At 36.3% G+C, this 16,003-nt stretch overlaps 1 protein-coding gene and 1 long non-coding RNA gene across 9 annotated transcripts in view; one reads left to right on the top strand and one right to left on the bottom strand.

Moving 5' to 3' along the window:
* The first annotated feature begins 43 nt into the window (after window positions 1–43).
* LOC132706639 (uncharacterized) lies at window positions 44–538 on the top strand. Its single transcript, XR_009619613.1, has 2 exons — window positions 44–344; window positions 418–538. It is a non-coding gene; the product is annotated as an uncharacterized LOC132706639 (long non-coding RNA).
* A 149-nt stretch (window positions 539–687) lies between these two features.
* Window positions 688–16,003, bottom strand: part of LOC132706636 (potassium channel subfamily K member 18-like) — a 203,826-nt gene continuing 188,510 nt past the window's right edge. For 7 of the 8 annotated variants that reach the window (XM_060678094.1, XM_060678099.1, XM_060678092.1 and 4 more), the window contains 5 exons: window positions 3,969–4,280; window positions 3,292–3,693; window positions 2,972–3,169; window positions 1,639–2,909; window positions 688–1,433 (listed from right to left, as the gene is read on the bottom strand). In XM_060678094.1, the coding sequence (XP_060534077.1) occupies window positions 3,443–3,693; window positions 3,969–4,280 (563 nt within the window). In that variant the 3' untranslated portion in view covers window positions 688–1,433; window positions 1,639–2,909; window positions 2,972–3,169; window positions 3,292–3,442. Of the gene's footprint in view, window positions 1,434–1,479; window positions 2,910–2,971; window positions 3,170–3,291; window positions 3,694–3,968; window positions 4,281–16,003 lie in introns of those variants that run through there. The other variant, XM_060678093.1, reaches the window with a different exon arrangement.

The raw sequence follows: 16,003 nt of genomic DNA, 5'->3' as shown, positions 1-16,003 counted from the left end.
GCATGTATTTTTACGAGAAACAAATGCTTTGAAAATTGCATTTTTTGAGCAAAATGTATTTCATTACTTTGGTGGAATTTTGTTTTTTAAGGTTGTTTTCTTTAAATTGTGACACAATGAATGAAATTTTTGCGGAAAAATGTGTTTAGCACCATATATCATCACCCGATTGATGAAATACATAGGGAGCACAAATCAGTTAATCTGCCTAACTTAATACCTCTACAATGGTTCCTGGCATAATGAAAAAAGCCCCTTGCCAAAAATAAGAAGGGCCCACCGGCTATACCAGTGACTTCACAGAAGGAACCCACTCCAATCAGAGCAACATGTGTATCCCCCCCGTAAGTTGTTTCAACAATTTTTTTATTGGTATAATTAAATTAATTAAAGGCTTATAACATGTTTTCATTTTAGAAGTACCAAGGAGTCAAGGAGGAAGTCAACATATCTGCTAAATTTTCCTCAGTTGGTACATATTCAACAGATATTTTCTTGTGTAATACTAAATCTTTTAAATAATGATTCTTTATATCTATGTGTTTAGCCCTTTTTGAATTCTCATTACTTTTTGACATTAATATTGAACTTCTGTTATCACAAAAAAGCAGTGCGGGAATATTAAGCTTAAAATCATTTAACACCCCTTTAAGATTCATTAGGTCCTGAGCACAAGCAGTCGCTGCAACATATTCCGCTTCGGCGGTAGAAAGAGCAACGCATCCCTGTTTCTTTGAAAACCAGCATACAGGGTTGTTACCAAGTAAAATTAAGCAACCACTTACACTCTTCCGATCATGTTTATCTGATGCCCAATCTGAATCTGAAAAAGCTTTTAATTTTACTTTGTCATTGTTTGATTCATTTTTCACAAAAGTTGATCCTTTAAATTTAGTAGTATTTAAATAACGTAATATTCTTTTTCCTGCGTTCCAAGTATCATTTGTTGGCTTACAAATTTAATACACGTGCCCAAAAAAAAATTCTTTCAAATTTTATCTATCTACCTTCCGCCCGTCAACATATTACGTGGTTCTGGGCCCATAACCTGTTGTGAATTTATGAACACACGGATGTATTAAACTAAAATAACTTTATTAATAACAAATACACTGATCTTAAATTAACACTCTCTCTCATGTTGGGTTAGGTTCTATTCTGCACCGTTTCCTCTTCTTTTCTTGCAGTGGAATATGACAAGTAATCACAACACATTTTTTACGACCTTTCTGGGTTACCTTTCCGCAACCAGCTCTCGGGAATGGTTTTATTTCCTCAGGAGTCTTGGACTTGTGGACTTGCTGGAGCAACTCTCTTTGTAGGAGTTTTGTGTGTACCTTCTTAATAGCTTCTTAAAGAATTTGTGGGTCAACACGTATACGCGGTTTTGCACCCTCTTTTCTTTTATATGTTCTTCCCATTTTATAATTAATCTAAAACAAACGAAAAAAGAAAAATGACAAATTGAATGTACGGGAGTGCTCTTTTAAAAAATATTTTTTTTTCATGTTAAGAGAAAACGTTAATTAAATAAAATACATGTAAATGCAAACTTTAATAAACTACTTTCAATGATTTTGACACATACTCAGTAAATTATTCATTCAGTTATTTAAAAAAAACAAATGAAAAACTTACCGAAACAAATGCCGACACAGGAAAATAAAAATGGTTGCACTGCTCTGAAGTTGGCTGTATAAAGATGTGAAAATGACGTTTTTGGTCCACCATAGACAACAAAGACTTATGTTGCCAATATAAAAATTAGAAAAAGCGTTTAGTTTTTGATTTGTTACAAATTTTATATTCTAAATTTGTTGCAATTTGTTAGTAGACACGTTTCAATATTTACATATAGAAGTTGCATTGAGTCTACCAGGCTTAACTGTGCAGACAGTTTATATCATAAATCTCCTTCGCAGGACGCCACATATTACTAATAGTAGTGGGAAACGGCTTCTTATAGTTAGCTCAAAACATGAGTTGTAGAAATCCAGTTAATGCTTTCCTAAATTTAATTAGTTTGCTAATACATTAGATGTAGAAATAAAACAACGGGTCATTAAATAAATTTATTTTTATAGGTTCACAGTTTTAACAATAACTTTGGTTTCCTTTAGTGATATCAATCGTGTGTAACACAGTGGATAATAAAAAACAGTTCGGCTGGTTCCATCGACTATGGTACAGTATTTACACGTTAAACCTACATTCCGGCGGCAAATGTGGTTAAAAGGGTTGACACAGTACAGTTTGTGATCTGGTGATTTGGTGTATGAAAATTTGGTGCAGCAACGCGTGTTTGCCATTTTTCACGTAGTGTGTGGTGGTGGTTTTGTAACCGTGCAGTACTCGAGACCTGGGTTCAAAATATACTTAACAAAACAGGCTAATTTGTAAAACATTATTTGGGAAGCTGCAGAACACTCTTACAGTGTGTATTTGAATACCTCCGGGAAAGAACATGACAGAATCAGCGGGGAAAGAGATGGAACAGACTTGGAAGGTGACTGACAGTTGGGAAAAACGGCTATACGATAATCTTTGTACACTTTTTGTATAAAAAAATCAGTTGGTAACGACTCTCGCGTCTTTAATCTCACAGTGCTCACGTCTAAATTGATATTCGGCAGTGTCGCACCATTCGTTCTCGTTGTCCAAGAGGACCGTTATTCACTATAACTTTTCCTTCTTGCTCGTAAAGTCTAACACTTTGCAAATGTCGCAGTCTGAGTCCGCGTTGCACGAGCAGTTGTCCTCGCACTTTTGCAGGTCTTCACACAACTTAAAGTTCTTCAGCTGCTTCAGTTCCCTCTTGACCGTGGTGCTTAAATCGGCCAGCTTCACATCCTTCGCTAACTGCTACCCCTTTTGTCACATGAACACGTCCTGAAGCTCTACAGGTTTGCCTGCAACGACGACCACAATGCTCGATATTTGGCTCACATTTTGCGCATCACAAATTAATTACCTATCCTCGACGCCATCTCGTCCTCGAACGTCACCATCTTCTCTTTTTGCTTGCACGTCGAGTTGGAGGTGATTTTTCTAGGCGCCCGTACGGTCAGGGGCAGAAAATTCGGCACCGGGGGCGATTCGGATGCTGCCGTTGACAGATCGAACTCACTCACGCTTCTAGGAACGAAGTATTCAATCAGGGGCTCGGCACCTGAATCAGACAGACCCATTACTAACTATCGCCCAAGGAGATACTCGGAGGTATTATTTTCAAGTGCTGTTGGTTTGGGTTGCTCAGTTTATGATAATTTAGGAAATATCTAAGAGACTTACCAAGTCCAGCAGCCGATCTTCTCGCAGGTGTATTCCGTTGGAAGTTAGCCTTCCTGGGCAAGCTGTTGTGGTGATAGATGTTGGGAGATCTGCGGCCCCCAAGCGAAGTAAATTTTGAGGAAGGCGCTGCGCCTTCCGTGGTGGGCCTCTGTCAGGAGCCTTGCAATACGCCAGCTGATTCTTCGTCTTTCATTTTCAAGTCCTTTTTGGAGCATGTGCCGCCAAGGTACCTCACTAGACCGACGACTTGGTCTTGAACTAAACTAAAGCACATGGCGACCAGGGCCATTCCGGTCAAAATATACGCTGAACATGCGCATAGGGATACCTCCTCGGTTCTTTGTCCGGGCAGTAGGTCTCCGAAACCGATTGTCCCCAAACTCGTGAAGCAAAAGTAGCTACCTGAAACGTTAGACTGGTTTGACACTCTGAAATGGACTTTAAAGGAAGGCAGGAGATAAAGTCATCTGGTTATCATTCGGTGTCCGCTTTAGGCCCATCAAAAGCCAAACATTGTTAGGAATATTTGTGAGGCAATTGCACAAAATGAAGATTATGTGATAAGTTCTCCAGGAGCAAAGCGTATCGGAACGGTAACTTCTAAATGTCGTGAACTGAAGTAAATAAACTGGGCATTATGGTATATTTCTCGATCGCCTCTGGAAAAGCTTACTAACCTTCCAGTAGCGACCAGTTCTCCAGCCGATGAAACAGCACCGCCCCTGAACAGATATATGCGAGTACCATGATCAGGCACAAAGTGACGGGTACTTTGACAGTGCTAGCACACGGGCACCTCTGCTGCTGCAGTTGGTGGGGTTTCTGATCGACGGCTTTGCCGCACATTTTTCCGTACAACTTGCGGAAACTCCTCGCGAGCAGGTCGCCGGTAGTGGAAAGGTAGAGGAGCATTAGCGGGATCCCTATCAGGGCATAGATGATGGTTACGAGTTTACCCGATGCAGTCCTCGGAGATATCGAGCCGTAACCTGAAATCGTGGTAGATAGATCAAAATCTGCATGGAATTGTTTTTGGAAAAATAAGCAAAATCGATCGATCGAAAAAAATGATGCAGTAGCTGAATTAGTCGCTAGCATAAACAATGTATAGACAAAAAAAGCTTCATCACTGTGTATATTTCTTGATCTGGCTAAAGCATTCAACGCAGTCAGTCCACCACGAACAACTTTTAGCTTATCCTCACTTAGATAATCGAAAACAATGTGTTCAAATTCAGAATGTTATGAGCAAATTCCAATTGATCAAATATGGAATGCCTTGGCCCTATATACTCTTTGACGGCCTTTTCAAGTTAAACATCAAGGCACGGGTTGTGAGTTTTGCTGACACAGCAGTTATTTATAGCGCAGTAAACTGAACAGAACTTAAGTTAAACGTACGTAGTTAACCGTAAATTGTGGAGAATCATTTTTCTTAGCCTTTACATCATATGCTAGAAACACCCCTACTTATAATACATTACATAGTCAGCTAAAGTGGGTTGCTCGGGTCGCTTATGTTGTGAAAAAGATTAGAGCACTTTTCAGATTCAAGGTTTGGTCTTCGATCTTAAACGAGTCACAATGAAACCTGCTCTATCATGCACCTGTTGAAACCCATATTAGATATAGGATAACACCCTGGGGAGGTGCATCTCTGTTATTTAATGGATCAATTAGAAAAAAATCAAAAATTGATTTTAAAAGTAATTTACACGAAAATAGTTCTCTTCCGAACAAAAGTTCTCGATCCGCTTCAAATATTCTGCCACAATCTGTTAATACGTCAAGACACCCTTGAAAAAAATCGACTATAACAACAACACAAGAAAGAAACACAACAGATATAAATTGCCAGTTCTTGAGAAGATTGTAGCATCTAAATGCGATATATACCTTGCTCCAAAATTGTATAACTCCCTACCTGAGCCTATTAAAAAAATAAATTCTCTAAATTTACTAAAAAAAGTCAACTTTGGATATTCGAAAAACCACGTATACCCAAAAAAATGATTAAAATAATAGGTATAAAAATGCAATTAATTTATTCTTGAAATAGATTTTTTTAAATAATTCATTTAACTAATTTCATCTTGTTGTTACTTGTATATATATAATATTGTTTATATCTACTGAAACTTAAGACAAACTTTGTTAGTTTGGTAATAATTTAAATGTTATCGTTGATTGTTGGTGGTGCTATAGACAATTAATTGTGTTAAGTTCGTGAAAATATAATACCTATATTAATTAACGTGCCCACGGTCAAGAGATTTCTTTAGTGGGTTTGTTTGTATTATATTTGCAGTATTATAAAAAAATTGAGGAACTGTATATTATTTGATGTTTCTCTTCTTCTTTTTTCCAACACTGACCGACATATAAAATTTCTGATTCACATAAAAACCTTATCATGGCACTTTTCGATTCAAATTCCTTGGAGTATTCACAATTTTTTCTATAATTCTCAATTACCCTACAAATAATTCAACTTTATCATGTTGCCCGTATTAAGTCTTTCTCATTTTTTGCATTTTTTGACACCATTTCCAACTATGATTGATTGCCAAATCAAATAAGCAATGTGTATTCATGCGTGGGAAAATAGAAAATTACTGAAAATAATCTGAATACGCCACTGCATTTGACTCAAAAAAGTGTCCTAATAACGTTTTTATCAGAACCGGAACTTTTCATAAATAAATAAATTATCGAAAATTTTAAAAATGGTCGAAAATGTAAAATGTAAATGTAAAATGTAAAATGTTGTAAAGATGTGAAAATGCTGGTTTTACCAATTACAGTTTTCATTTATTTTAATGATTAAACAATTTTAAAATAATGACTTTTTTACAATAGGTTAAACTTTTTTTTTAATTTGGCGAAATCCTTGATGATAGCAAAGGGTTAATTTTCGTTCAACTCTATTAAAATTGTGAAGTCCGGTGCTGTTCTCAGCTGTTTTAATGAATAGTATTCTCAATGAATTTTCTGCAATTTTTAAGTTGTTTTCAAGCAAAAAAAAATAATATCATGAAATTGACGCAACGTATTTTTATGAACATTTATTTTTGGACATTTCCGCGCAATCAGATAAAATTGATGCGCCGCAGGAGGCATTAACATTTTCATAGAACGTAGGGTAACGTAGGTAGGAAATGATTTTGCCTCTACATTTCACCTACTAAAATTGGCGCATATAAACTTATTGACGATCTGTCAGCGGCCATGTTGGTTCTTGAATGCCCCAAGTCATTCATTCATAAATTCCTGTATTTTCGGCATAGACAGGGCCTCTACATCTCTAGTAACAATAAATAAAATGTGCACCAAATAAAATGTTGAAACGGACAACCAGCCGCTTAATTGCATGTAACTGTTTTTTTTTTAATATTCAACACCGGTATACGGGAAATTTATCATTTCCAGACCGACTTTGATATGAACTTTTTTACTATTCTTTGGAAGGCGAATTTCCCTCCGAGAGATGGCGCTTTTTTTATTTTTTTGTTGTGGATTTATCATTTCATTGTACTACATAAGAAGCGAACGGAAATTTGTGAAAGGGACTGTACATTGTTTCGGAATTTGCAGACCAGCGTTGGTCCCGACAGGGAAACTGCATTTTCAATATCGGCCTGAATAATTAAAACGAATATTCATTGTGCGATCGGAACGGGGCGGCAGGGGGGCAGTTGCGGTTATTGTTTTCGATATGACAAAAATCGATCCGGCAACACAGGAATTTATGTGTAAAACGCCGTATAGATTATTAATGTACCGGGTCATTATGGCGAATGAATCGGACGAAAATTCAGATTACAGACGAGTCGCGTTTTGTGGTCATATCGCGCCCGTTGTTTTTGAGGGTGATTGATTAATCGGGTGGCGAAACAAAATGTATGTGGAAGACTGGCGAATTTTCGGAATCATCATTTCGGAAAGTCGGATTAGGATTATTTTACGCGAGGGGTATTTTCCGCCAATGAGATGCGGATTTTCTTCTGATTTGAATCCACTTCGTTTGAATTTCCGATTTTTTTTTTCGAGAATGGGGGAGGAGTAAGCGCTGACAGGGGTTTTTGATTTATTCCGGCCAAACTTTCGGTAATTTGTCGAAAGGGCTTTGAAACATTTTAACGTCGAACCACTGAACCGGAAAACGCTCTATTAGCTTTAACACATCCCTGCAAAAACTTTCGCTAATATTTTGTTACTGTTCTTTTAAGTTGATACAGTTATTAACGGCGTATACAAAGCACTAAGCTTTTAGCGGCGTAGATGTCACAGGTAAATGGCTTTGACATAATCAGTGTTATAAAAAATGGTGCTAACTGCAGTAGCAAATTTATACTACTAGACGCAGAGTTTCATTAAAGAAATAGCATTGATCTCACGACCTCTCGATTCATTATTTAGTGGAGATCCGCACTGCTGCAAATGAATATGCGATTTGGTAAGAAGCGAAATTACGAGTCTAAGTTTTGTCAGAATAGGTATTAAATAGTTCAAATTAAAAAATATAACAGTGATAAGAGAATAGAGTTCTGAGAATCATTTACCTTGATGAGATTATGACCCTCATGGATGGTTCGATATTTCAGGACGATCTAAAAATAAAGAATAACAAATTTGCTCCGGGTCAGAAAAGGTTTGGGTCCCAAATGCTTTGACGGTTAAAACCATAAAGATCCAACCCCAGAAGTTTTTGAACAATGGTTCAATAGTATATATAAGGTTCCAGTGTCAAATAATACAAACTTGGAAATTAAAAAGTACATGGTAAAATGCCTAATTGCACACCGATCTAGAGCGCGGGAAGCGTCAGTTTCGATTCCCACGGATCCGACCACTTCGGACATTCCGGAGATAATTGTGAAGTTTGTCAATTCTGACGGTCATGTCAGTGAATATGTATTCGTGTTGTTTTGCGAAAATATACCCAAAAACTAACAATCGTGGAAAAAGTATAGTCTGTGACACGTTCGGTAAATTTTTAAGTCACTCGTTTATTAAACACTCGCTCCGCTGCGATCCGCTCGTGTCAAATAAACTAGTGAGTCAAATGCCGATTACTGCACTTGTTGTAAGGGGTGTTTTTTTTTTCGATGTATAGAACTTTAAGTTGCAATAAAACCACGATGGATTATTCGATTGATATGAATTTTATTTATCCGAAAGATAATCTTGTGGCGTTACATTTTAAATATAATTTCTGGCATATGACCGCCAAGGCTGGCGCGGATGTAGTCCAATCTGGACGTCTAATTTTCGATGACTTTTTCCAACATTTGTGGCAATAACACGGCGAATGTTGTCTTCCAAATGGTCAAGCGTTGACTTTACATAACCCCACAGAAAGTAGTCTAGCGGTGTTAAATCACAAGATTTTGGAGGCCAATTCACAGGTCCAAAACGTGAAATTAGGCGGTCACCAAACGTTTCTTTCAATACATCGATTGTGATACGATCTGTGTGACATGTTGCACCGTCTTGTTGAAACCACATCTCCTGGACATCATGGTTATTCAATTCAGGAATGAAAAAGTTAGTAATGATAGCTCTATACCAATCACCATTGACTGTAACGTACAGGCCATCATCGTTTTTGAAGAAGTACGGACCAATGATTCCACCAGCCCATAAAGCGCGTCAGTTTTTCTGGATGTAACGGCGTTTTGATATACACTTGAGGATTAGCTTCGCTCCAAATGCGGCAGTTTTGTTTGTTGACGTAGCCATTCAACCAGAAGTGCGCTTCATCGCTAAACAAAATTCGCTTATGAAAATCGGGAACAATGGCAATCTCGTTTTGGGCCCATTCGACGAATCTACGCCTTACTTGATGATCGTTTGGCTTCAATTCTTGCACGAGTTGGATTTTGTAAGCACGTAAACCAAGATCCTTCCGCAAAATCTTCCATAAAGTGGATGGAGACAGATCCAATTCCTGTGCTCGATGGCGGATGGACTCATTCAGGTCTTCCTCAATGCTACGCTCTACAGCAGCAATAGTTTCTACTGTACGCACCGTACGGCGTCTCTGGGGATGCGAGTTATCAATAAGAGTAAACGTGGGGCGAAAACGTTCCATGGTTAATCGAATTAACTGCTCTGACGGACGATTTTGTCGACGATAAAATATCCTCCAATATATATGTATATATATATATATATATATATATATATATATATATATATATATATATATATATATATATATATATATATATATATATATATATATATATATATATATATATATATATATATATATATATATATATATATATATATATATCGTGGTTGCGATGTCCCCGTTGGCTGCTGCGCATCGCTCTGCTGTTTGATTATCGTTCTCCACGTGTTGGATAAATGCAGAGCGTCGTCTCTCGTATTGAGGTGTCCGGACTTTTCTATTTCGATGGCCTCTCGTATAATCCTAGTCCTAAAATCAGGAATATTAGCTATTTGTTTGCAAGTGCCGAAATCAATTTTATGGCCTGTCTGATGTTGGTGCTGAAACAAAGCAGACGTTGTTTGTTTGTTTCTTATGGCTAAACGATGTTCCTCGAGCCTGGCTGAAATCCTTTTGTTGGTCTGTCCCACATACGTCAGGCTGCACGATCCGCATGCTACACTGTATACTCCTTGGTTTTCCAGAGTAATTTTTTGTTTTGGGTTTCTTAGTATTGCTCCGATGGTATGGTCAGGTTTGTATGCCGTTGATATGTCGTGTTTCCGTAATATTCGGCCGATTTTGTCAGTAACCCCCTTGATGTATGGCAGGACAGCGATCGATCTTCGTTGGGTCTCGTCCTGCACTCTCTGCTGCGACTGTTGTTGTTTACTGATTGCCTTGCCGATGGTACGCCTTTGGTATCCGTTTTGTCGAAGACAGGTACTAATTTTCGTCAGTTCTTTATCTCTGTTCCTCTCGTTTGTGAGCCTGAAGGACCGAGCAATTAATGTATTTGCCACTGCCTGTATCTGTGATGGGTGGTGATGAGATTTAGCGTTCAGATATCTATTAGTGTGTGTTGGTTTTCTATAGACATTATGTTCCAAGTGTCCATCTTCGGTCCTTGTGATGTGCACATCTAAAAAGGGCAGACTGTTATCCTCTTCAAGTTCTATTGTAAATTGAATCCTTGGGTGAATGGAATTCAGATGATCTAGGAATTTCAAAAGCTCCTCCTTGCCAAAAGGCCATACAACAAATACGTCATCAACGTATCTTGTCCATAGTTTTGGCTTCAGATTTGCCTTCTCTATTGCTTTCTTTTCGAAGTAAATCATGAAGAGGTTGGCAATCACAGGTGAGAGAGATGATCCCATTGCTGCTCCATCTATTTGTCGGTCTATTTGTGTAAATGAAATTTCCCTAAATACACCGTGAAGTTACCATAAATGATTGATTTTATGATTTTATAGATACTAATAGGATATAGGAAAATTAAAATATGCCTTATTAGGCATAGGCAAAAAGATAAGCTAATTAAAATCAAATGTTCACGCTTCTAAAAAGACTTATCGAACGAATGTTTAGAACGGCCTCACGATCAAGAAAACGAAAATGAAATCCGTTTAGCCCGGTCGATATACGAAATGATAAATATTTTTTCGCGAGACTCCCACCACTCAACAGACGTGAAGAAAAAAAAAACAATATATACGTCTAATACAAGTCAGAAGAGTATAAATCCTCCGCACGCCCGCTTAGACCCGGACAAATACAATCGAAAGGCCGCATTGAGTGGATTTATTTGCCCCCCCTAAGTCTTTCTCTTTGCTTGGTGTCGTCGAGAGTATAGGCAAACGGACGACGCCCCAAAGAAAATAAACGAGAGTCGTTAAACGGAGATAAATCATGTATTTTTTCCACAATATTTAGCAAACAAGTGAGTAAAGTGTCATTTTGGTCACAAGCGAAGAAAAATACGCAAGATTGATGGCTTACTAATTTAAAAAAATATCTTTTTGAAAAAAATGTTTAAATTATTTTTTTCAAACTTTGAAAAATTATTTATTATTACAAACTGATCATCGTTTCTTCTAATTTGTTCTAGTTTGTTGTTCTCGTTAAATGTATTTTCATCAAATAAAAGCCATCGCAGTTTAATCTATGTAATTATTTACACCTTCGCTTAGCAACGCCCGCTTCGCACTAATTACTCAGAGGCTTGCTAAGTTGTCGAACTGCGAAAAAATCCAACTTTACTTTATAAAAACTGTACTAAAAACAGCTGTTTTATCAGCTTCATAACCCTAATTTTATGGATTAAAGGAGCTTGTTCTAATAAACAGTAAACCCGCCAGGGGACGCCTTTTATTAATAAAACATTTTATAAGGAGCGATATAAAACTAAAATGGCGTCACGTCATATATATCATCTCCATTTTAACGCCGGCGCTTTCCAATATAACGTATCTAACAACACCACAGGATCGTAAACCAGTGGCCTTATTACGGCGACTCGATAATAAGTTTTATCTTTCCAAGACGCCGGAGCGTGCGCGCTGATATAAGAGATATATATCATGTGTGTCGTAGGGAGATTTTAACAGTTAAATCAACAAAAAACGATTTTACTGGGCGTCGATATTTGCGTGTTCTCTAACATATCAGGAGCGGGATATAGTCGCGTGTATAGCCTTATCTCAGAAACTATAAGGGGTGGAGCCAAAAGTTAATTGAGGTATTACAAACCTTCAATTTATTTTAACGTAGCATTTTTCGTAGGCGAGTATCAACTTTCTTATTTTGAATGGAACGCCTGGTATATTGCTTCATTTTTGAATTCTATATTAAATTCTAAACATATTTTGTGCATGATGTCCTATACTTACCTAAGTCTAACCGTTTTTGACATTTTTAATTTTTTATGCGAAAACTAACTTTTGCAAGTCTTCAAGTATCTGCCAATTTCTTTATTCGGAAGCATTTATTGTTACACTTGAGTAAGTAAGTAAGGCGAAAAATGGAATAAAAAAAACTACCAAAAAACTTTTTTTTTAATGAAAACTACCCGTTTTTATAATCTTATCATATTGATGATATCTCGGAATATAGTGTCATCACATTTTTCCTTCCGCGAATCAATACGTGAAAAAAAAAAAAAAAAAAATATATATATATATATATATATATATATACATATATATATATATATATATATATATATATATATATATATATATATATATATATATATATATATATATATATATATATATATAGTGTTTTTTACAGCTGTCGCTGTCTCCCTTCTCCCAACCTACGCCTCCATCCATCTCTGTCTTGCCATTCATCTCCGATACCTCTTTTTTCCGTAGATTCATCTACTTCATCCCTCCAAGATTTTCTGGGTCTACCCCTTTTCCTTCTACCTATGGGGCTCCATTCTATTATTCTGTGTATCCACTTATTTCTGTCCGTTCTTCTTACATGCCCATACCATACCAATCTCTTTTCTTCAATCAATGTTAAGGTATCTTTCTTGACACCCATTCGCTGCCCGATCTCCTCGTTTCTTACTTTGTCTATTCTCGAAATTCTACAACTTCTCCTCCAGTATTCCATTTCAGTGGCCTGTATTTTACTTTTGTATTTTTTGTTGATCACCCAGTTTTCCGCGCCGTATGTCATTACGCTCTGTATTATGGTGTTAAATATATGTGATTTGGTGTGTCGAGTGATGTGTCTATCCCAGAGTATTGGATTTAGTTGTCTGATACAGTTTCGCGTCTGGCCTAGTCTGCTGTTCATTTCTTCCTCTGTTGTCCCTTTTTGAGATATTATGAAACCTAAGTATTTGAAATTTTTGATTCTCTTTATTTGATGATTTTCATCGACTTGTAGGTAGTTTTCTCCATCTTCTGTTGTTGCCAGGTATTCCGTTTTCGAAAAATTTATTTCCATTCCATTCTTTTCATATTCTTCCTTCAGTTTTCGTAACATGTAACTTAGGTCTTCTTCGTCTTGTGCGAGTACAAGTCGGTCGTCCGCGAAATTTAACGTGTAAAGACAGTCGCCTCTGATTATATTTTTACTTTTCGAGATGTTTCCGTCTAAAGATTTGTCTACGACAAATAATATGCTGTAGGCAATATAAGTTCAGTTAGTGTAAGGTGGCTACGACGGCGTTTGAACAAAACAAGTTCTAAAGTGCCGTCACTATGATTTATCATTTCATAGGTGACCATAATTGACCAACGAATATGTATGCATTATTTATGCAAAATAAGACCAAGGATGAACGATAAAATTAATAGTTCACAAAGGATAATAATTATTGTAACAGTTGTTCTATATGTCCGGCCCTTTGAGCAATATAAAGGGGTTTTAAATACATAATGGCATTTCTGACAGATTGGGGTTGCAATTGCAAAATATGACGACGACGAAAACGTCATTTTATAGGTATAGGACATCACACACAAAACATGTCTACAATTTAAAAAATGAAGTAATATGTCAGGCATTCCATCTAAAATTTGATACGAAAAATGAAACACTGTATATACATCATTCACCATATACAACTTGTGCCGTTCGTGTTATTTTTGGCTGAATAGTAATTTGGAAACAATAATGTCTTCTCGATTAGATTTAGTTAGGAGCGAGCGGATGTATCTATATCAAAACAAAGCACAGCTACTTCGAATTAATAAATATACAGTGTGTCCCATTTAGTAAATATACACCCTTGAAAATCTTTGTTTTGCTAATTGCCTCAAGTTAAAGTCATGGCTAGCCGAGACTATTTAATAAAAGAGGGAGAAGGAGGAAGTACTATTAGGGATAAATTGGCGACGAATTCTTATTCAGGAGCACTTAGAACCACGTACTAATGCTGTACATCGTTGTAAAATATTTGATTACGGTTTAAATTTGATAATTCTCTTTTGTTGGATAGATTTCACTGGAAGACACTAACGATTTTCTTAAAATTAAATATGATTACAGAGGGTTAGATATGAAATAAACAGAATTTACAAGGTTGTATTTTTTTAATTAAAAAGGATTTTTAATTCTCGCCTAATATTGAAAACAACAGAAATATCAAAATTGATTGAGAATTTATATTTTAATTTTGTTTACATTATATCTTTCGAATATTAAGATTTATTAGGGTAAAAGTTCGAGTGAGTTAACTATTTGTAACAACTATAGTCCTTATACTTACTATCTACTCATACCATCATTCAATGCATACCGTAGATTTGTAGATATTCGGCTCTAAAAAAACTTATTGTTTGAGGATAGACGCCTACTGTATGGGGTAGTTGCCCCTGGCAAATTTCGTCATGAGTATAGATACCCTACAATGGGATAGGATAGATGCTTCCGTAATAAAGAAAAAAATTGTTAGAAAATTAAATAAATTGTTTATTTGCTTTCTTAACTGCAATAATATATTTCTTATCCAAATATACCGCAAAACTAAAGTAAATGGCACTTTTATAGGAACAAATGGCTCAGTATTTCAATCATTCCTTGGGTAAACTTAGAAACTTAACAACGTCTATTAAAAATTATTTAAAACTTTACCGAACTAAATTTAGGAATAATAAAACTTAAAACAAATCCGTCCCCTAGGACTTCTTTGGAAAAAAAACAAAGCTTCCTTCTTAAAAAAAACTACCAGTAATCAAAATTTTCGAATAATCAACAAATATAGAGATACTGTTTACTTTGGCCCGGTTACTTATTCTTTGAATTCACTTTGGCCAGGTTCAAGCTTCTTCTTGTGTCCACATCTATTACAGTAATCGCCATATAGAGTGCAATCTTCGTGTAACCAGAGTTTACACATCAGGCACCGAATCCAGTCCGCCGTGGACTTGGTACTTGCATAGTCATCGAAACATTCTCTGCATTGAGTATTTTCTTTATCAGATTTAGTCTGGTCAGAATCTGATCCGTCGAACTCTTGTTCACTTTCAGAGCTAAACCTCGGTCTTTTCTTTTTGTTGATCAGGTTTATCGATCAAATCATCTTCAGTTAGTACTTTTAGCAACCATTCAAACATTTTGTTTACTTCCTGCCTTTTCTAATTTTTGTATGTGCGCTACGAGACGTTTCTCGTTGCAAAATCCAGTGTGGGATGTTTTTCTGAAAAAGAAGAAATTAATAGATACAGAAAAAAAAACTGAGGATTCAAAAAGGCCAAGCATGAAAAAACAAACTAAGAAGACGGTGCCTCAATCGAATTTGATTAGGGCAATTTATTCCTCTATTACTTACCCAAAGTAAGTTTTTCACAGCTTTTTTTAGCATATCGCCTCCTCAAAGTTCGAGACGGAATACCATAACGACGAGATATTTCATTTACACCGACTTGGCCTTTATCCATTTCCCCAAAAGCTTTGCAAAGGGCTTCTTCAGACCAAGCAGCACGAACGGGTGCCCCTATTTTTCTTTTATATTTTCGCGGCATTTTGTCTAAAATAAAAAATGAAATTAAGTCAATTAAAGTCAATTTTCCTACTAACTTGCATATTAACTAGATAGGTTATTTAAAAAAATCTTACCTATAGCCTAAGTACCTGTGAATAAGTCATAGAGGATATATGCCTCTAAGGGCGTCTATACTCAGTCAAAATACTTAAATAATTTCTTAATTTTATAAACACACCATAAATATAAATGATACATACTATTTAAATAACAATACACTTAAAACTTACCTTCGAAAAAGAAAGTGC

The sequence above is a fragment of the Cylas formicarius genome, unplaced genomic scaffold (genome assembly GCF_029955315.1).
Source record: "Cylas formicarius isolate icCylForm1 unplaced genomic scaffold, icCylForm1.1 PGA_scaffold_8__14_contigs__length_24414737, whole genome shotgun sequence".
Taxonomy (NCBI): domain Eukaryota; kingdom Metazoa; phylum Arthropoda; class Insecta; order Coleoptera; family Brentidae; genus Cylas; species Cylas formicarius.
This window is presented reverse-complemented; position numbering and strand designations above follow the sequence as displayed.